This window comes from Polyodon spathula, chromosome 31 (genome assembly GCF_017654505.1).
Source record: "Polyodon spathula isolate WHYD16114869_AA chromosome 31, ASM1765450v1, whole genome shotgun sequence".
In the NCBI taxonomy this organism is placed as follows: Eukaryota; Metazoa; Chordata; class Actinopteri; order Acipenseriformes; family Polyodontidae; genus Polyodon; species Polyodon spathula.
In genome coordinates, this window is record NC_054564.1 from 1,874,652 (window position 1) to 1,896,871 (window position 22,220).

Genomic DNA, 22,220 nt, shown 5'->3' on the forward strand with positions numbered 1-22,220 from the left:
AACGTTTTCTAACCCCTGCACGCTCTACCCTGCCTGGCCACTTTATTAGGACATGTACCCAGTCAGTGGCACTGGAACAATTTTTAAAGTGGGGGTGCTGAAAGCCATTGAACAAAACTGTAACCCCTGTATATGATGGAAGCCATGCAAAGCCAGGGGGTGCTACCACACCCCCAGCACCCCTAGTTCCAGCAGATGGAATGGGGCCAAGTGGTTTTAACCCCGCCATAGTTCACAAGGTGCGTGACTGCAAAACGCTGTGACACCATATGTTGACTTGAAAACATCTTTCATCATTAGATAGATTCAATCACACAATCTTTTCAGACAAATCACTTTTAATTAAGTGGTTGGAGCGTCCTTATCATAGCCTTCACAAGGTGTTGGATGGTGACTTGACATCTTTCATCATTAATAGATCACACAATCAGTTCAGACAAATCACTTTTATTAAGTGGGAGACACACACAGTGGTGAGCAGATGGAATGGGGCAGCAAGTGGTTGATGCTGAATCACTAGGAACGGCAAGAGCTGCCTGCACAAGGTTCTGGGATCAATAACCTACTAGATAATCAGAAAATCCGGTCAACTGATCGGCGACAGCAACCTTTCATATATTCTTATTGTGTTTTAAAGAGTTTTTGTTCTATCAAAACTCAAATTGACAGGTAAATAGAAGTACCTTTACGATAGCTGAAAACCCCCCCCCCCCCCCCGCCCTCCAAAAAAACACACAAAGAAACGCATATACCGTGTTGCAGCTTCCATGGAATTACCTTGCGAGGCAACGGTTTAGACACACTACAGCAAACGTGTTTCTTTGTGCAACACTTTACAGTTTTACAGAGCTCCTGTCTGATTGATTGGCTTGAAGCAGGAGAGAGTGAGATTAATTGATTTTTGTTGCTTTTTTGTTTCCCGATGAGTGTGTGCCGCACAGCCAGCTCCTGATTGGTGACTGGCAGCGATGGCTTCCGATTTGGTGGTATTTAAACCGCAGTACCAGGACCTTGCTTCCGCTTGTCTGGTTCTCAGAGGTGGTGCAAGATGTAATTGGTTGCCATGGCGATGATGGGCGCTCCAGTGGGAATTCCAGGGAACGGTCCAGACGATCCGGCAATGTCAATGTGGGAATATCGGAGTGGCTTCTCTGAATCCACACCGTGCTGAAAAAAGAAAAAAAAAAAAGTCAGGGGCCAGGTGCATAAAATCACCTTAAGTATTCAGTTTAAGTACAATACTTGCATTTTCCCTTAACTAGGGTACTGAATCTGGCAAGCTACTTTCTGCAACACCTGAAAACGTAAGGGAAAAAACCAGGACAACTCAGGGGAAATTTAACTTGAGGTGTTTGATGCAATTGGCAACAGGTTGTAAACTATACAAAAACCACCCAGTCTGATTATGCCAATCTACATTTCCAGAATCTCTGTAGGAGCCTCTATGCGAGTGAATGATGAAAGTTGAGAAGTTTGGTCAAAATTCTAAACCAGGACGAGCCAGGCTCTTTTGTACAGTGGTTAACTCGAGGTGTGTGTGTGTGTGTGTGTGTGTGTGTGTGCGCGTGTGTGTGTGTGTGTGTGTGCGTGGTCTGTTTGCATCCAGCTTCCCCATTGGTTTAGGAGTGTAATGATTCATCACATACCGACGAATCGTGATACAATCCATGTAAAGAAAGTATCGCAACAGAGGTATGGATTGCTAGCATCAGGAGACAAGACCAGTTCACTAAATGGTTCCTGAATGAAGAAGTGGACATTATCATTGATATGAACACCCTTTAATTATATAGCTGGTAAGAACTGTCTTAAGATTAAAGTCCATCATTAAAATGAAGCATCATACAAGTACCATAACACATACCCTAGTGCAGCCTGCACGCTGCGATAAGGATCATTACACTTCTAACCCTGCCTTACAGAGCACCGAACGAGACCTTGCTAACAAACAGCTGCTCTGCCAGGGGCACACCTGGAGCAATTAGTTAGCATTGCAATCAGAATTACAGCAGAACTGGCTGAAATTGCATTTCTATTTTATTCCAAATTACACTAAAAAACTCCACATTATGTTAATAAATAAATGCGTCACCAGAATTGGTTGCAAATGCAAGGACAAATGCGGAATTGAACTGTAAAATCGATTAATTATATAGTATAATTACAATTAAACAGGTGTGCTGTTGCAGAGCATAGCTCTGCTCTTTAGAAATTGGCAGGGATGGGGTTAATTTCCCCTACCTGCCTTGGTTCATTGTGTTCAGGTGGCTGGGGTTGATTAGATGATTAGTTTAATTAACGATCAATCAGCGCCCAGCCACCTGACATAAAAGGAGGCCTCTGCTTCTCCTTTAGGAGGAGGGGGCTGAGGAAGCAGGTTGGTGTTTTGGTGTTTTGGTGTTTTGGTGTTTTGGTGTTTGTGATTTTTGAATGTTTTGAATCCAGTCAAGGCATTGCCCAGCCTGGAAACCTTTATTTTTGTGAGTGTATTTTTGCTTTATTTTGTTTATTTTGTGTTTAAATTGCTTTGTTTTGGCCCTTGTGCCCTTTCATTTTTGTGTTTATAATAAAATAGTTATTTTTTTGAACTCCAGACTGTCTCTGGGCCTCTATCCACTCACCAGCCTGCCACATTTGGTGCCAGAAGTGGGACAGCACCACCTGGAGGCTCAGAGCAGTATTTTGTTTTATTTATTTATTTATTTATTTTGGAATTTTTGGGATATTTTTTTTTTTTAACATGGGAAAGAAGAGCAGACAGCGGCAAAGGCAGGACAAGCAGCAGCTGAAGAAATGTAAGCTGCTGCAGCCACCGCTGGAGGACCCGGCCAGCCTCTTCCCTTGGTGTTCCTGGTGCGGGAAGGAGGACCATCGTTGGCGGTCCTGCCCAGATGTGCCACCGGCAAACTGGTGTGGCTGGTGTGAGGAGGACGGCCACAACTGGGCAGGATGCCCCTACAACCAGGCCCAGGAGGAGGTGCAGTGTTCACCCCAGGCATTAGCGGCCACCCCACTACCTCCAGCACCACCACCTTCACCACCGTCCCAGGAGATCTGGGACTGGTTGATGCACCCTGAGGCAGACCTCGTCCACGATCTCCCCATAGTTATCAACACGCTGTGGCGTCGAGATGGGGAGAGGTGGGAACAGTGGGAGGAACAACACCACCCAGCCTCCTTCCCAGAGGTTGCCCTCATGGTGGTTAATTACCTGGCGGTAGACATGGGAGATGCCCCGGTCACTCCAATAAAGAGGGGTGAGCCGCCTCGCTCCCAGAGCCAGAGAGGGGTGAGGAGCTGCCGTCGCTCCCAGAGCCAGAGAGGGGTGAGGAGCTGCCGTCGCTCCCAGAGCCAGAGAGGGGTGAGGAGCTGCCGTCTCTCCCAGAGCCAGAGAGGGGTGAGGAGCTGCCGTCGCTCCCAGAGCCAGAGAGGGGTGAGGAGCTGCCGTCGCTCCCAGAGCCCGAGAGGGGTGAGGAGCTGCCGTCGCTCCCAGAGCCCGAGAGGGGTGAGGAGCTGCCCTCGCTCCCAGAGCCAGAGAGGGAGGAGGAGCTGCCGTCGCTCCCAGAGCCAGAGAGGGGTGAGGAGCTGCCGTCGCTCCCAGAGCCAGAGAGGGGTGAGGAGCTGCCGTCGCTCCCAGAGCCCGAGAGGGGTGAGGAGCTGCCGTCGCTCCCCAGAGCCAGAGAGGGGTGAGGAGCTGCCGTCGTCCCCAGAGCCAGAGAGGGGTGAGGAGCCGCCGTTTCTCCAGAGCCAGAGAGGGATGAGGAGCTGCCGTCGCTCCCAGAGCCAGAGAGGGATGAGGAGCTGCCGTCGCTCCCAGAGCCAGAGAGGGGTGAGGAGCTGCCGTCGCTCCCAGAGCCAGAGAGGGGTGAGGAGCTGCCGTCGTCCCCAGAGCCAGAGAGGGGTGAGCCGCCTTCCCGAGAGCCAGAGAGAGGTGAGGAGCTGCCGTCGCTCCCAGAGCCAGAGGGGGGTGAGGAGCTGCCGTCGTCCCCAGAGCCAGAGAGGGGTGAGCCGCTTTCCCGAGAGCCAGAGAGGGGTGAGGAGCTGCCGTCGCTCCCAGAGCCAGAGAGGGGTGAGTCTGAGTCCTCGTACTCAGACATGCCGCGGTGGAAATCGAAATCCTCTCGGCGCACGGTGGAGATCTCAAACACATCGCCCAGCTTGTCACCCACTGAGGGACAATGCAGGGTTACAAATCAAACTCAAAATTACACACACGAGTGCACAGGGGTGCAAGCTCAAAGATATTTACACATTTATCATGAGCATGTTTTTGTACGACAGCAAGGCGGCACTGAAAAAATACTTTTAGGTCAGCATTTTATAGATTTAGCATCTTTTAATGTTTCAACTCAGGACTCTTCACTTTTATAGTTATGGATGCAAAATGTAACCAATAAATAAAATTTTAAAAAAATTAAAAAATGACAAGGACCCTCACCTTTCTGCCACTGCTGAGCATTCCCAGCAATCCGGGCTGGATCATTATCCATGATGATCTGAGACAGAGACAGAGAGCAAGAGCCAGACAGACACAGAGACAGACAGAGAGAGAGAGAGAGAGACGAGACAGAAAGAGGTCTGGGTTACACAGCATGGGACTAGGTAAGGCACAAGACTATTTGTGCTCTCGGGCGCTATGTGAGGTTGCAAATAACATGGGTCTGCAAGATGGGAATTCTGCTTACAAGAGAGACAAATGAAAGATTTACTGTGAAGCTGTTTCACGCCTGTCCCAGCATGTTACAAGAACAGAGGATCCTCCTTGATTTCTTTTTTTTTGTGTTAGGGGTCCTGATCTACCGGATCAGCGTTTTGTGTTCTCAGGTTAGGGGTTCTATTTGATCAGCCTACACCCCGATAAGCCACAGCTGAGTGAGTATTTTACAGCAACGGGGAATCATTTTAGACCGTCTCAACCAACCGTTTTTAGAATCCCGGGATAACCACAGGTGCAGCCCAGGAGGATTCTCACAGTGCTGTAAAACTGCTCTAAAAATCACAGTCTGTGTGCATTTACAGATCCTGTGGAGCCCTCTGAACGATTGTAGAGAACTAGCATCTCAACCCATTGAAGTGAATGGAGAGGTGAGGGCTGGACGCAAACTGCTAGTCATACGTTTCAAAGAAGAACTATTCACCTAAAGAGCCAGCTCTGTAGTGGAGAGGTAAGCGCAGGTCTTCAGTCAGTATTGTAAACTAAAGTCAGCCACTAGGAGGAGATTCATTACAGGTACAGAGTCAGTCTGCAGTACCGTATTCTATTTGAAGTTGCCCCCTCCCACCTCCTGCACCAGCACTCACAGAGTAATTGGGTCCCATGGCACGGATGGCGTGCCTGGTGAGGGTGGCGATGGTGAACAGCTCAGGGGCTACCTCAGACAAGGCCTGGGAGAAAAAGAAAGCAGGGATGGGAATCAGGACTCAACTCCTAGGTCTTTTTCATAGATTCCTTCTCCAATTTCAGTATCTCCCATATGATATTTATAATGTACATTTTTATTTCCTGCGTGCAGTACCTTACACTTTTTTCTATTAAATGTCATTTGCCATGCGTCTGCCCAGTTCTGAATCTTGTCTAGATCATTTTGAATGACCTTTGCTGCTACAACAGTGTTTGCCACTCCTCCTACTTTTGTGTCGTCTGGAAATTTAACAAGTTTGATTACTATACCAGAATCTAAATCATTAATGTAGATTAGGAATAGCAGAGGACCTAAAACTGATCCCTGTGGTACACCACTGGTTACCACACTCCATTCTGAGGTTTTTCCTCTAATCAGTACTTTCTATTTTCTACATGTTAACCACTCCCTAATCCATGTACATCCGTTTGCTTGAATCCCAACTGCGTTCAGTTTGAGAATTAATCTTTTGTGCGGGACTTTGTCAAAAGCTTTCTGGAAATCTAAATAAACCATGTCATATGCTTTGCAATTATCCGTTATCAATGATGCATCCTCAAAAAAATCAAGCAAGTTAGTTAGACACGATCTCCCTTTCCTAAAACCATGTTGGCTGTCTCCCAGGACCCTGTTATCATATAGGTAATTTTCCATTTTGGATCTTATTATAGTTTCCATAAGTTTGCATATAAGTGAGGTTTATTGGTCTGTAGTTACCTGGTTCAGTTTTGTTTCCCTTTTTGTGGATCGGTATTACGTTTGCAATTTTCCAGTCTGTCGGTACAACCCCTGTGTCAAGAGACTGCTGCATGATCTTGGTTAGCGGTTTGTAAATTACTTCTTTCATTTCGTTGAGTACTACTGGGAGGATCTCACCCAGCCCAGGGGATATGTTTATTTTAAGAGCTCCTAGTCCCTTTAACACTTCTGCCTCAGTTATGTTAAAGTTATTTAAAACTGGACAGGAACTGGATGACATGTGGGGCATGTTGTCTGTATCCTCCTTTGTAAAAACTTGTGAAAAGTAATCATTTAATATATTTGCTATTTTTTTTCTTCATCTACGATTTTGCCATTTGTATCTCTTAAACATTTAACCTCCTCTTTGAATGTTCTCTTGCTGTTGTAATATTGGAAAAACATTTTGGAATTGGTTTTAGCTCCCTTAGCAATGTTCATTTCTATTTCTCTCTTGACCTTTCTAACTTCCTTTTTGACTTGCTTTTGCAGTTCTGTGTACTCTTTCTGCGTACTTTCTTTTTGGTCCTTTTTTAATGCTCTGTAAAGTGCCTTTTTTCCTGGAATGGTGAAGAAGCTGCTTTACTCTCACAAGCGACAGCTACAAGTACAGAAAACTCAAACACACACAGCTCTGTATCCAAGGGGAGTCCAGACCCAACAGGATACTTAATCAATAGAAAGACTCACTATTTTAATAAAGCTACTACATTTCAGTGTCTTCAGAGAGCATGGTAGAAATAACTGGGTAGACTGATGTACGTCTTTCAGTTTGTCAATTACGTTTTCCTTCCTTCAGTACACACACACACACAATCACTTATATTTGGATAAAATTCATGAGATGCGACTGAAAAATGAAAAACTCTGTTTTAGAGCAGGTGCAGTGACTTTATTGTGCTGATTAAGAACTGACATCACGCTGCAAAACGATCGGTCAATCTTTGGCAGGTGCTGTGACTCTTGGTCTCCCAGTTCGCAGCCTGTCATCGACAGAGTGGGTCTGGTTATACCGTCTTGCCAGGTTTGAAATCGCTGGCTGTGAGCACCCACGAAGGAGAGCAACAGTACGCTGCCCTAGTCCAGCCTCCAACACGCCGATTACACGAAGGCACTGCTCTAGACAGACATGGCATATTGTTTTTTTTCTGTGTTTTCCTTCATTGCTTGCAATTGAAGGGCTGAAATCGCTCCACATCCAGTGTCCAATCAACTGTCTCACTAATTAGGTGATTAAGTGCTTGGGTCACAGTCTCTCCAGCGTGTCATGGTCGAGGATGAATGATCAAGTGATTAAAAAGAAACCAAAAGCATTTTTTTTTTTTTAAATAAATGTGTTATAACAGTGATAAATTTATTTTTCGGTATACATACAAAGTTGTAGTCAAAAGTTTACATAACCTAATGGAAATTTATAACGTCTAGAAATTTTCTGAAAACAAAGAATTTTAGGAAAAATGTTTTGTAGCAAAAGCCTTGTTTTTGTGGATACACTTTTCACTGCAACCGTGTAATGATAGATATTATATATGCACAGTCAGCAGCCTGATTTGAACGGTCATTGCCCCCCCCACCCCAACTCTTAGCTGAAAGAAATTCTCCCCACTAATTTCTGATTTCTAATAATCATGTACAAATAATGCCTGAGCAGAAATATCACGTGACGGCTCACTTGAACAGCAAAAACTGTCTAGTCATAGTTGCTCTCTCCATTAATGAGCTTGCATCACCAGTGATGAAGGTTCAGATGACAAAGACGTGGAGTTTGGATCAGATGATAGACTCTGCAGGCTGACTGATATTTACACACTGCGAGAGCTTGTAACTCGAGCATGTTTTTGTATTGAACAGTTTTTATGCTACAGTGGTACTTTGGATGCTCTCAATTTATTATTTCATGTTGCGTTTTCACACTGGACATAACCATGTTTACTTGGAGAGTATGTAAAGCCATTATTTCAGTCGACCAAAAATTTCACATTTCTATATATATTTTTTTTATACATATAGCGACTTCTGGCCTTTTTCAATGTTTGTTTTGTGAAAATATTTGAAATGACAAAACATACTGCAGCAGCTTTTGTATTTCGCAATAATATGTAAATATGTTAACTGCGATTCTTTAGCGGGACTGTGTGCTGCGCTCTACGTTACTTTTACGCATGTCTAATTGTAAATGTAATGTATCTAGCTAATGCCTTTTAATAATGCCCCTGTCCGAGTCACCCGACAATTTGAAAAGTTCAACAAACAGAAAAGTATTTTGGATATTTCAGACACAAGCGCCCCTCATCAGCTTTCCTTTCAAGTGTTTTTGTTTATTTGTAATACTCTAGTGTGCACTGCATGCAAACCCTTCTGTACATACCTGCTCCTTCATCTCGCACAGCAGGTCTGCCATCACCATCCTGCCCTCAGCGTCCGTGTTCCCCACGTGAATGCGCCTCTGAGCACGAGATGTGATGAGCTCGTCTGCCACATAGCAATCTGAGGGGAGGAGAGGAGAGGAGAGTTACACCACTACACTGCACTGCAGGGATGAAGGCACAGTCCAGATCATTTAGCAAGGTAAAAAGAAAATTATGAAGGGTGCATTCTCGACACACAAGTGGCAACTGTTTTCAGTTCTATAGCAGGGCAAGCTGCAGAGACACAGACACAGTCAGTATTTGTGTAGTTTTCCCCATGGTTACATTATGCATTTCCCATAGTTTATCCTGGTGTGCCATGTTTATTACCATAACTAACTATTCTTCACAATGCTTTATTACACTGTGCTGTGATTTCACTATTGAGAACTTTTATATGGGCAGATACAGGGAGAGAGACAGAGACTGTGATGCAGGCAGGCAGGCAGACTGACCCCTCTCTGCTGTGACAACATTGACTCACCGGCCCCCACGCTGTTCCGCATCATCGCCATGGCACCCAGCACCTTCAGACTCTTGGGCTTCAGCTCAGCCAACACCTGCAAGAGGGGGAGGAGCAAAGCCAGTTCAGAGAGAAACTGCAAGAGACATTGAAACAAGACTCCTGTGGCATAGCAGTGTGATCCATTCCTCAGACCCCCCCACACACACACGCAGGCTAGTCTATACCTGGAAGAATCAGCCCCCCCCACACACACACACACACACACACACACACACACACACACACACTGGCTAGTCTATACCTGAAGAATCAGACTCACACACATACACAGGTGTAGTCTATATGGACCTTTTAGACTGGAAGATCAGTGCACCACGTTTTGGGCACACACACAACACCTGCTAGTGGCTATACCTGGAAGAATCAGACCCACACACACACACACTGGCTAGTCTATACCTGGAAGAATCAGACCCACACACACACTGGCTAGTCTATACCTGGAAGAATCAGACCCCCACACACACACACAAACACTGGCTAGTCTATACCTGGAAGAATCCTGCCACGGCTGCAGAGCCGCACTTATCCCGGTGCATTCCAGCCATAAACCCCCCGGCCTTAATGTCGGCTCCACCCGTATCGTAGGTGATCCCCTGGGGAGAAAGGAAAGGTCTTGAAGTGCAAGAATGGGAACAGAGAACTTCATTTAACCTGGTCACTGCGCTTCACAATACGGCTCTTTAAAAAGTATCCCGTGCAAGGTTTTTTTTTAGTTTGAAAGGGCTGCATGGACAATCTGCAGATCAGTTAGAGTGAGTGCAGTCAAAATGCAGCAAAACCCATTCACTGTTTAAGCATGTTTAATGTTCAGAAAGCAGCTGAAACTGTGTCTAAGTGTATATGGTACTTTAAATAGATTTTTTTTGCAAAACTCCAAAAATGCAAATTCAAAAGTATTCATACCCTCAGGGCGTTACCCTGGACAATAACAATGAAATGAATAGCTAGTTGCGGCACCTTTGGCAATAACCTATTTTAAAACGATTAGGATATTTGTCACAGAGCTTGCTGTTGACATGATTCTTCAGTGATTTTTGACCATTCTGCAACGTCAAATTGTTCCTGTTCATTCAAATTCCAGGGAATTAGAATATTCTTGTGCACAGCCTTCAACTCATACCAAAGATTCTCAATCGGACCTTTGACCGGGCCATTCCAGAACCTTATTCTTCTTTAACCATTCTGAAGTAGATTTTGATGTGTGTTTTGGATCGTTGTTGTGTTGGAACGTCCAGTTCCTCTTTAAACCAAGTTTTGTAGCGGAGGGTTTCAGATGATTGGCCAGTATCTTTTGGTATGCTATGGAATCCATTTGAACATGTATTGGAACTCCATTCCCTGTGCCATTAGAGGAAAAACAGCCCCATAGAAGGATATTACCACCTCCATGCTTGACAGTATCTATGGTGTTCTTTTCTTTGTACTCCTCACCAGACTTTCTCCAAACATAACGACTATCAGCGTGACCAAATAGCTCGATTTTTATTTCATCACTCCACAAAACCTTTGACCAGAACTCATATCCATCATTCAAATGCCATTTTGCAAACTTTAAGCGATTGTCCTTGTGATGTTTTCCTAAGAGTGGCTTTTTCCTTGGCCTGTGATCATTGAGACCTTCACCATGCAACACTCGACCTGTGGTTGAAACAGAAACCCCAGTCCCCCTTGCAGCCAGTTCACTTTGAATATCTTTGGCAGTCAATCTCGGATTGTTATTAACCTTCCTCACAATTCTTCTACTTGTTCTTGGTGAAAGAACCTTCTTTCTTCCAGACCGAGGGAGCGCTGTGACAGGACCATGAGTCTTGTACTTCTTAATAGAAACAATTGAAATTGGGATACTCAAATGCTTGGAAATCTTCTTGTATCCTTCTCCAGCTTTATGACAAAAAATAATTTTCTGCCTAAGGTCTTCAGATAGCTCTTTACTTTTCCTCATATTGACTTATTGATAATGACAGCAATCATCCTATGCCTAACCCTTTTATACTCTAAAGAATGTTCACCTACAATCCTGCATTTTCTAGAATTAGGTTCTGCATAGTCATATTTAAATTTCTAACACCTTACAGACAATACGATCATATCGTGAAAAGGGTATGAATACTTTTGAACTAGCATTTTGAAGGTTGTAAAAGAACTGCTGAAATAAATAATTGTACACATCTATTTCTTGTAACTTTTTTCTTTACCCACAAAAGAAAAATGTTTGTTAGAAAAGCTCTTTCCCCAAATTATGTATGTATATAATGTACACACACACAAACACACTTCTTGTGTGTCTATTAGCCAAAAAGGCTGCAGTGTGCACAGCAGCCTGTCCGTAAGCGGTAAAGGCTGCAGTGTGCACAGCAGCCTGTCCGTAAGCGGTAAAGGCTGCAGTGTGCACAGCAGCCTGTCCGTAAGCGGTAAAGGCTGCAGTGTGCACAGCAGCCTGTCCGTAAGCGGTAAAGGCTGCAGTGTGCATAGCAGCCTGTCTGTAAGCGGTAAAGGCTGCAGTGTGCACAGCAGCCTGTCTGTAAGCGGTAAAGGCTGCAGTGTGCATAGCAGCCTGTCTGTAAGCGGTAAAGGCTGCAGTGTGTATAGCAGCCTGTCTGTAAGCAGTAAAGCAGTCTCCTGACTCAGTCACATGGCTCTTACCTTTCCTACCAGCAGCAGGGTCTGATCGATGGGCCCCTCTCCAGCGTACTCCAGTTTGATTACTCTGGCCTGGTGACGAGGCACAGCTACAGGAGAAACCACAACAAACAAATCATTGAAGCAAGAGAGTCAGTGACGGCACCTGCTTAAAAAAGTCTCCAGATGTGAAAGACTGGGACATGACAGACGTACAGTATGCAAGGGAGCCGTAATCAAGCGGAGCGCCGGGAGGAGGACATTATTTTCAAAACCTGGAATGAAGGCTGACCCACAAAACCTACCCCCGTATTGCTTTTGCTCAGGTGTTAACTGTTAAGTTGTTGAACTAAATCTGCACAAATGGGACTGCTGTTTTTTTATATTTTACTTTGGCCATCAAGTCTGCCTGCTTGCCCACATTGCCATTGCAGTGCCCCTGTCTGTCTGCATTGCCACTGCAGTGCCCCTATTTGCCTGTGTGTCCGTCTGCCCATTTCTCTGTCTGCCGTTGGCACAGCGGTTCACGGCTGCCAGGCAGGGGTACTTCTTCTCCAGTTGCTTGACGTCACTCACAACGCTCATCTGGAGAGGACGAGAGGGGCAAAGCAAGAAGATTAAAGAAAGGAGACAATCGATTCGCCCAAATCCTTCATCAGTGCGGTCACCTGACCTGACCAACATGCATGGGCTGGGGAAGGGGGAAGGGGGACACCCCACCCCCCCCAAAAAAAAACTGGTGTTAAAAAAAACCAAAACATTTTTCTAATCCTTCCATCCAGTGAAATATTACAAACAGCTGAAAAATGTTTTGACAAATATTTTTTAATTGATTTTTTTTTCCAATTTATTGCCGTTGCTTTATATAGGCATCTTCCACAAGTCCCCATGTAAAGACTAGAAGAGAGGTTTGCCATGCATGACAGGGTTAAATGAATACAGATGAATAAAGGGGCAATATTGTATGTGAACCTCCCATATTATCACATGGGATTTATACAGTACAAGCCACTCAACCCAATTCAAAGAGCTACTGAGTGATCGATGCTCCCTTTACTGCCTGTTTCGGAGACTCACCTTGATGGGGGTGTTGTTGAAGAGCTCCTTAACGTACTGCACTACCAGGGGGGCTGCCATCCTCTCGGGGTCCGAGCCGCCGATATCCCGACACACCACCCTGCCGGGGCACGGAATGGGGGGGGGGGGGGGGTCACATACATATATTAGGGGTGTGCTGATACAAGTACGAACTGCTTTTAAGAATCTATCGCTGATTTCAAAACAAGAGCTGTCCTTCCCTCACCTTTACAATCGAGTACCAAATCAATGCTAATTAAAGTTCCATACAGACTGTTTTAAAAGCCGATTGGAAGACTGTTTCTCTCCCCGGGGGCGCTGGCATTTTCCCTGCCGAACCAAGGCTGTAAAGTGACAGCTTTTCTTGTTTTAAAATCAACACATTATTGAATGGATTTAATGCATACCTGTCGATAAATACTTCTGAAAGGCAACAGCACACCACATACATACATACATACATACATACATACATATATATATACATACATACATACATACATACATACATACATATATATATACATACATACATATATATATACATACATACATATACACACACACACACATACATATACATACATTTGACTATACGTAAAAGGCAATTTTACAAAGTATAATATTTCTTCAATCCAAAAATGTATATCTGTGCCAGTGAGACTGCAGCTGTGCACCCATTCGTGCGTCTGCTTAACTTCATTTCTGAGGATTCGTTTGAGACTCCCATCGCAGAGCCACTCTCAACACACAGGGACACCAATCGGGATTGCAGCAACAATGCAATAATCATTTGATTACCCAAACAAACTGGTATTTAAACAAAACTGAAACAGGAACAGCGTTCTGGGTATGTTTTCCACCCGTTTCCATTTCCTCCTCACCGGCCGCTCTCCAGCGCGTAGGCCAGATGCTTGATCCTCCTGCCCTCCGCCTCCCCTGGAACCCAAAACCCCAGGACATCCACCTTGTGAGACTTCTCTGGGAAAGCCTCTCGCACCTCCAGAGGCTGTGGGGGGGGGGGGGGGGGGGGGAACGAGGACGAGAGAAAAGAGGGGGCAGATTAGGTGTAATGGTGTAACATCTCTAGACATGTTCTGGTCAAAAAATAAAACCACAAAATATCATACATGAAAATTACAACAGTCAATTCGAAAGCAATTCACAAAACATTTGAAGCATCTTGGCATCAAACAGAATACCATAATCAGTGCACAGGTCGATGAACCACGGCAGCATACAACTTATACTACATAATTACACGCAATGACGGAAATGAGATGCCCCCATTGCATAACAGTGTGATCCATTCCTGAGAGTTTAAGAGTCTGTTACCTGCACACTGGGGCTAAGCAAGTTTGTATTAAAACTTGGAGTGGGTAAAACTGCTACGCAACTGGAGTCTTACTTCCATCCGTTTTTGGAAGTCCCTGGACGCTCCTCTTCTGCACTCACCACATACAGAGCATGCAGAGAACCCAGCACAGACACCAGCGTGCTCTCCTTCAAGGTGTTGTGTGGGGGACACACCAGCAGGGGGCTCTGCATCCCTGATTTCAGAGCTCTGAAACAAAAGACAAGGCAAGCGTCAATCCCTGAAAAAGCACAGACTCTACAATCACACCGACAGAGAGGAGAAAGAGAGAGAGAGAGAGAGAGGCTATTGAATCAGAGAGAAACGGGGTAGGAACTGGAATTAGCAGCTTGTTTTGAACTGACTATAAAAACTCATATTGCAACTAGGAGAGGGGAAAACTACATCAGGGAAAAGACTCCTATTGCATTGCAGTTTGCTCCATTCCTGGTTTCATTAGGAGTTTATTAAGACACATCTGAGCTCGTCTCTCCGTACAATAAGTTCTGAAAACACTTCTGCATTCTTCAGATAAAAGAAAGAACTTAAAATCAATTCCAATTCCCCTTTTAACAAACTTCATTCACGTCTACGACACACGCTTTATTGAGCAAACAGCTACACAACTTTGCAACACAGGGGGTTTCACAATTACAACACACATGTATCAAATCAATTCAGCTTGCTGTTACAATGACTCCTCAGGAGCGCCACAGATTTAGAGTCTGTCAGGTTACACCTTTCCTTGCGATGCTAGGACGCTTCTCAACAGGTGCTGATGAAGCCAGCCTCGTAAAAGGAATTGGAATGGATTACAAGGGACGGGGAAATGGAAATGGATTTGAAGGATGAAGCAAGCCCGCTCCTGCTTAGGCGTTCCCATGGAAACACAAGCGGTTCACGCACCTCTTCATCCCAGCGACGGCCGCATCGGTGAATCTCCTCACGTCATCGTAATCGCGGTCCAGGGGTCCGGTCGGAGCAAACACCTGCACGGACACCAGGCTTTATTAACACTGAACCTCAGCGATTGTGCTGTACAGCAGCTAGGGTTAGTGAGAGACTCTGCACAGCACAGCCCCGCGCAGTGATACACATAAACACTCTGGGGGGCAGACAAGTGTTGGTTTCTTTTGCTTTTTTTTCAACTTGCTGTAAAATCGTGCAAACAGGCACATATCACAAGAGTGTGCTTATACAGTGCGTGGGCTTGTAGAGTTGAAGAGATAGCAAATGATAGAACCCATAAGAAATCTAATTACCTTAACATAGTCTTTTTTCAATGTTACAACTTACCTTGCTGGTGTAGAGCAATGCAGATTTATAAACATCTTGCCCTTACATCTTCAGCCATGGGGGCGCTTATATCCACAGACAGGTACACAGGCTTGTATATAAAACTGCATTATCTACGTCTTTGTCTTGCTTAGCACTCCTGACTGCAGACTCACCAATCTGTCCCCTGGAACACCCGGGACCTTCAGCAGGACCACCTCGCTGTGCACAGCAGCATCTACCTGTGAACACACAGCACAATGAAGAGGAGACTCCACAGTGAACACAGCACAGCGAAGAGGAGTCACCACTGTGAACACAGCACACAGTGAAGAGGAGTCACCACTGTGAACACAGCGCACAGTGAAGGAGTCACCACTGAACACAACGCACAGTGAAGGAGTCACCACTGTGAACACAGCACACAGTGAAGAGGAGTCACCACTGAACACAGCGCACAGTGAAGAGGAGTCACCACTGTGAACACAGCCCACAGTGAAGAGGAGTCACCACTGTGAACACAGCCCACAGTGAAGAGGAGTCACCACTGTGAACACAGCCCACAGTGAAGAGGAGTCACCACTGTGAACACAGCGCACAGTGAAGAGGAGTCACCACTGTGAACACAGCGCACAGTGAAGAGGAGTCACCACTGTGAACACAGTGCACAGTGAAGAGGAGTCACCACTGTGAACACAGCGCACAGTGAAGAGGAGTCACCACTGTGAACACAGCGCACAGTGAAGAGGAGTCACCACTGTGAACACAGTGCACAGTGAAGAGGAGTCACCACTGAACACAATGCACAGTGAAGGAGTCACCACTGTAAACACAGCGCACAGTGAAGAGGAGTCACCACTGTGAACACAGCGCACAGTGAAGAGGAGTCACCACTGTGAACACACAGCACAGTGAAGAGGAGTCACCACTGTGAACACAGCCCACAGTGAAGAGGAGTCACCACTGTGAACACAGCCCACAGTGAAGAGGAGTCACCACTGTGAACACAGCCCACAGTGAAGAGGAGTCACCACAGTGAACACAGCACAGCGAAGAGGAGTCACCACTGTGAACACAGCGCACAGTGAAGAGGAGTCACCACTGTGAACACAGCCCACAGTGAAGAGGAGTCACCACTGTGAACACAGCGCACAGTGAAGAGGAGTCACCACTGTGAACACAGCGCACAGTGAAGAGGAGTCACCACTGTGAACACAGTGCACAGTGAAGGAGTCACCACTGTGAACACAGCGCACAGTGAAGAGGAGTCACCACTGTGAACACAGTGCACAGTGAAGAGGAGTCACCACTGAACACAATGCACAGTGAAGGAGTCACCACTGTGAACACAGCACACAGTGAAGAGGAGCCACCACTGAACACAGCGCACAGTGAAGAGGAGTCACCACTGTGAACACAGCACAGTGAAGAGGAGTCACCACTGTGAACACAGCCCACAGTGAAGAGGAGTCACCACTGTGAACACAGCGCACAGTGAAGAGGAGTCACCACTGTGAACACAGCGCACAGTGAAGAGGAGTCACCACTGAACACAGCGCACAGTGAAGACGAGTCACCACTGTGAACACACAGCACAGTGAAGAGGAGTCACCACTGTGAACACAGATGCACAGTGAAGAGGAGTCACCACTGTGAACACAGCCCACAGTGAAGAGGAGTCACCACTGTGAACACAGCGCACAGTGAAGAGGAGTCACCACTGTGAACACAGCGCACAGTGAAGAGGAGTCACCACTGTGAACACAGCCCACAGTGAAGAGGAGTCACCACTGTGAACACAGCCCACAGTGAAGAGGAGTCACCACTGTGAACACAGCCCACAGTGAAGAGGAGTCACCACTGTAAACACAGCGCACAGTGAAGAGGAGTCACCACTGTGAACACAGCGCACAGCGAAGAGGAGTCACCACTGAACACAATGCACAGTGAAGGAGTCACCACTGTAAACACAGTGCACAGTGAAGAGGAGTCACCACTGTGAACACAGTGCACAGTGAAGAGGAGTCACCACTGAACACAATGCACAGTGAAGGAGTCACCACTGTGAACACAGCACACAGTGAAGAGGAGCCACCACTGAACACAGCGCACAGTGAAGAGGAGTCACCACTGTGAACACAGCCCACAGTGAAGAGGAGTCACCACTGTGAACACAGGCACAGTGAAGAGGAGTCACCACTGTGAACACAGCCCACAGTGAAGAGGAGTCACCACTGTGAACAAAGCGCACAGTGAAGAGGAGTCACCACTGAACACAGCGCACAGTGAAGACGAGTCACCACTGTGAACACAGCCCACAGTGAAGAGGAGTCACCACTGTGAACACAGCCCACAGTGAAGAGGAGTCACCACTGTAAACACAGCGCACAGTGAAGAGGAGTCACCACTGTGAACACAGCGCACAGTGAAGAGGAGTCACCACTGTGAACACATGCACAGTGAAGAGGAGTCACCACTGTGAACACAGCGCACAGCGAAGAGGAGTCACCACTGTGAACACAGCCCACAGTGAAGAGGAGTCACCACTGTGAATACCAGCTCACAAAAAGTTCAATTTGTTTTTCAGGCCATGCACATTGCTTTATAGGCCACTCAAATGTGTAGAAAGAGTGTTTCTGCGTTTTGGCGAAGCTAGAATTTAAAAGCTGAGATCTGGTATCGCACCGTGTGGCAGAGCAAAGCTCTGTAAATTGGCAGGGATGGGGTTAAATTCCCCTACCTGCATGGGGCATTGTGTTCAGGTGGCTGGGTTTGATTAGAGGAAGTGAAAAAGGCGCTGGCTGAGAGCAAGCAAGCAGAACATGATCTTGATGTGAAATCAGAGCGGGAGATAGTCACTATAGTGCAAAAAAGTGCAAGAAACCTTTGATGCAAGCTTATGGAAGTCTCCAAGGCAGATTTTGGAAAAGGATGGAATTCCAGGATGTTCGTTGCGCTTCTGTTGGTGTGTGGACTCGCGTTTAGATGTCTGGGGTAAGCGATACCATTTGAGTGCGTAGCAGGTGAACTGGAATCCAAAAACCTGTGGGTTGTGAAGTTGCATAGGTGTAATGAGTAAAAGGTATTGAGTGTGTTCATCTGGTTGTAATAGGCAGGTGAGTTGTGTCTGAAGGCGCCGTCACTGCATAATTAGGCTATCAGGTAAAAACATTCTAGTAGCGGGGTGGTGGCCCCTACTACATTAATAGTTGGTATATAGCTCAGAGGGTGTAAATCTAAAAACATTTTTGTTGGCGATATACATCGGGGTGGTGTTAATGTCATAGGACAGTAGTTAAAATGACAAGCTCAAAGCCCCAGTCAGGAGTACGAGAATACTTGACTGAAAAATGGGCAGACAGCAGGAAGGCGGCACTAAAAAAAAGGTCGGCAACCAGACAGCCCAGATCACAAGCAAACCGAGTGCTTTCAAGAACAGAAAAAGGACAGACAAGTTGATTAGTTGATTAGGTTGATTAACGATCAATCAGCGCCCAGCTGTAGTAATCATGTTGCATAAGGCAGAGCGACTGGCTGCAGAATTAGAGGAAGTGAAAAAGGCGCTGGCTGAGAGCAAGCAAGCAGAACATGATCTTGATGTGAAATCATGGGGAGATAGGGCTATAGTGCAAAAAAGTGCAAGAAACAGGGAAGCTTATGGAAGTCTCCAAGGGAGAGGAAAAGGATGGAATAGACTGGGGTTATTTAGAGTGGAAAGCCAGAGAATGGCAGGTAGAATAATATTTGGTTTCTAAAATGCAGAATTAAATCAACGTTTATTTTCAAGAGTTTGCATACTGATGATTGTTTAATTTGTGTTGAACTAAACAGGGAGATAGCGTTTTCTTGAATGGAGAACACTTGGTTTAATGAAGCACCAAAGTTACTAGTATTAACTGGTTTTATTTGCACATATATGAGAGGTTTTGTTTATGTTGGTCACAACTGATTTTTTACGGAGCTTCTAACAGGAGAGGTGATGATAACTAGATTAATGTGGCAACTGAGATATTAATAAATCACGTATAACGCAATGATAGTATAAGTCAGGGACTAAACCTGAAACTAAATAAGGGATCTAGAAGAGAACAATGAAATATTTTCGTGATAAATACTCATGTGTGTGTTGTAAAGGACAGTTGTATTGTGTTTGTGGCCGACCATGCTAGCAAGCTGTATGGTTGTGAAGATTATACCACACACGTAAGACTATAGTCATATTTTAAGTAGCAACAGTTGAGCATAATGTGGAGTCTCTGAACTGGGTGTTACATATGTATCTAATATATGTTTGTCTGCTGGCTATTACATGTTGACCTATTTGTGAGTTAGGACAACCTGTTAATAGGGAAAACCTGTTACATAAACCGTCACGAAGTGGGGCGGATGAGGGGATTGGCATAAAACCCTAGTTAAAGTCCATGAGCGCACCAACAATGTGTAAATTTAAGGTGCAAAGGAAAATAAACCATTAATAAAATCCACCAAGTACAACAGAACTTGTCATATTGGAAAATTATATTGGTAAGAAGTCAGTTTAGAATGATCATTTTATTAATAAATTGCTTGGGTTAGATTGGTTTTGTTTAAGCAAAAGATAAACGAACATTTTAGAAAAGGCAGGTGTTTAACACTATGTGACCTTTACATAGGTATGAGTGGGAACACGTAAACTGTGTTCACGAAATAGCCGAGTGCAGCTCAGACTGTGAAAAGGGACAGAATCTGTCAGTTTGAGAATGGAAAGGTTTAGTTCAGGAGTTGATATAAGAGAGTGGATTAAAATAAAATATGGATCGCAACGGCGATGCAATAGGACTGGAAGCTAGAAGTTTAGCTCAAAGAAGCAGGGTAAGATAAGATTCTGGGCGTGTTGCCAGAGAGCAGGCAATGTGCAGATAAGATGCCTGGGCAGTTGTCCAGCAGCAGAGCAGTGTTAATAGTAGATGTTGAAGGCACAGCTCACAGCTGCAAAATCACACCAAGTTTTAGAATGAATACGATTTTAATTGTGGCTGTATTGATACTTAAAGATGATTTGTTGGAAAGTGGCAGTGGCTACAGGAAAGTCTAAAACGGCAGAGGAACCGCAAGGAAATTATAGTGAATATGTAAGAATGTTGCAACGGCTGCAGGCACAGATAGGGGAGTGACGTGCCGTGGTCTCGGTCGGAGCAAAGGGGGGAGGCAAGAGGCCACCCATGTAAAATGTTAGTTGATACTGGGGCTGGAATCTGCCAATCCCAGTAACAAAAGAGTTTGTAGTAATCGAAGGAGTCAATGGAGGTACGTAAATAGCATTTAGAACTGAACCCGTGGAATTTGTAACTGGCTCACAATCCGCGTTAGTCAATGTATCATGCTAGAATACATGAGAAAAACATTTTAGAGTTAAATGTAATGTACGTCTCATCCCTCCCTCTCACACTCCTGGGCTTGACTGAGCAGTACCCAGAAGTGTGGGCTCTGCACAGCAATGGCTGCGGTAAGGCAGTGGGCGTGCTTATCACAATTGAAGGAGACGCCCATCTTCCACAACGGCAGTACCCTGTCAAGCCTGAAGCAGGCTGATTTACTAATGCAAGGGACTGTAGTCGAGTGTAACTTCCCCACTAACAACCTAATTTGGCCAGTCCCTAAGGGAGAGAGCAAGTGGAGGCTTACAATCGACGACCCATGCTTGAACCAAGCCCTATCCAAGATGGACAGAGATAGTAGCTGACCCCCACGCTATACTGACTGAAGTACCAGCTGAGGCCAGCTGGTTCTCAGTCCTTGATATAAGCAACGGATTCTGGAGCCTACCTATAAGGCCTACAGATCAATAGAAGTTTGCTTTCACAGTGTAAGGGGTCCAATACACCTGGACCCTACACAAAACCCAGACAAAGCTCTACCAGAAACGATTGACACACGAGCCACCCCCACAAAAGGGGGCGTGTCTAACCGCAGAAGCAGATGTCCTCCAAGTGGTCAAATTGACCCCTGCGGGGTACTTGCCCACTAGGGGTTCTCCAATGGCAGCTGGCCTTGATTTATACAGCGCGTATGACTACCTGGTTCCTCCAGGAAGTCAAACCCTCGTTTTGACTGATATACAAATAAAAGTACCACCTGGGTGCTATGCCAGGTTTGCCCCTCGTTCTGGCTTAGCAGTTAAGCATGGCATATGCATAGGGGTCGGCGTTGTGAATGTAGGTATCCTGGTCCAAAATACTGGGGCTGAGCCCTTTGAAATAACAGCCAGCGATTGGGTAGCTCAGCTTGTATGTGAACGTATTTGCTATCCACAGGTCAAGGAGGTCTCAGGCCTCCCCTCGATGGACAGAGGAGCGAGAGGATATGGATTCTCTGGAACGAAGGCATAACCATAAAGTGGTTTGTTTTGACTCATTAGATCAATCCCCAGGGACAACGCATGCAACCAGGAGGAAAAACAGGTCGTGCCTCCATACCTAGGAGCAGAACAACCTTATCCCCTTGACTAATACTGTAAGTACGTCTTTACACCCCGCAATGACACCTCCCCTGTCCCCAGACCTTCACCCCTTTACCACATGGGCTCATAGAGGTGGTGTTGCCTCTTTGTCAACATATATTTTAGCCGGTGGGCCTCGCAATGTCCCCAATTCCTCTTTGAATACATTCTCATGTTTCTTCAACACATCCTGGAGTGTTGTTTTGTCTCTACCTATCTGGTTTACAGTGCCCCAGTTTAATTCCAACTCCTTAATCCAACCACGGCCCAGTAGGTTTGGTCCTTTGCCAGACACTACTACTACTGGCAGCTGTTTAACAGTCTCTCTGTACTGTACAGT

At 45.7% G+C, this 22,220-nt stretch overlaps 1 protein-coding gene across 1 annotated transcript; it reads right to left on the reverse strand.

The window, feature by feature from the left end:
• Positions 1–821: 821 nt before the first annotated feature.
• On the reverse strand, positions 822–20,931 carry zgc:152830 (uncharacterized protein LOC767682 homolog). Its single transcript, XM_041233425.1, has 15 exons — positions 20,854–20,931; positions 15,579–15,644; positions 15,034–15,116; positions 14,229–14,337; positions 13,658–13,782; positions 12,774–12,873; positions 12,206–12,281; positions 11,721–11,806; positions 9,566–9,670; positions 9,033–9,108; positions 8,509–8,627; positions 5,302–5,385; positions 4,439–4,496; positions 3,982–4,168; positions 822–1,171 (listed from the first exon to the last, which is right to left on the reverse strand). Exons 1-15 carry the CDS (start codon positions 20,929–20,931, stop codon positions 1,033–1,035), a joined length of 1,491 nt encoding a protein of 496 aa, XP_041089359.1. The 3' UTR covers positions 822–1,032.
• Positions 20,932–22,220: the final 1,289 nt, after the last annotated feature.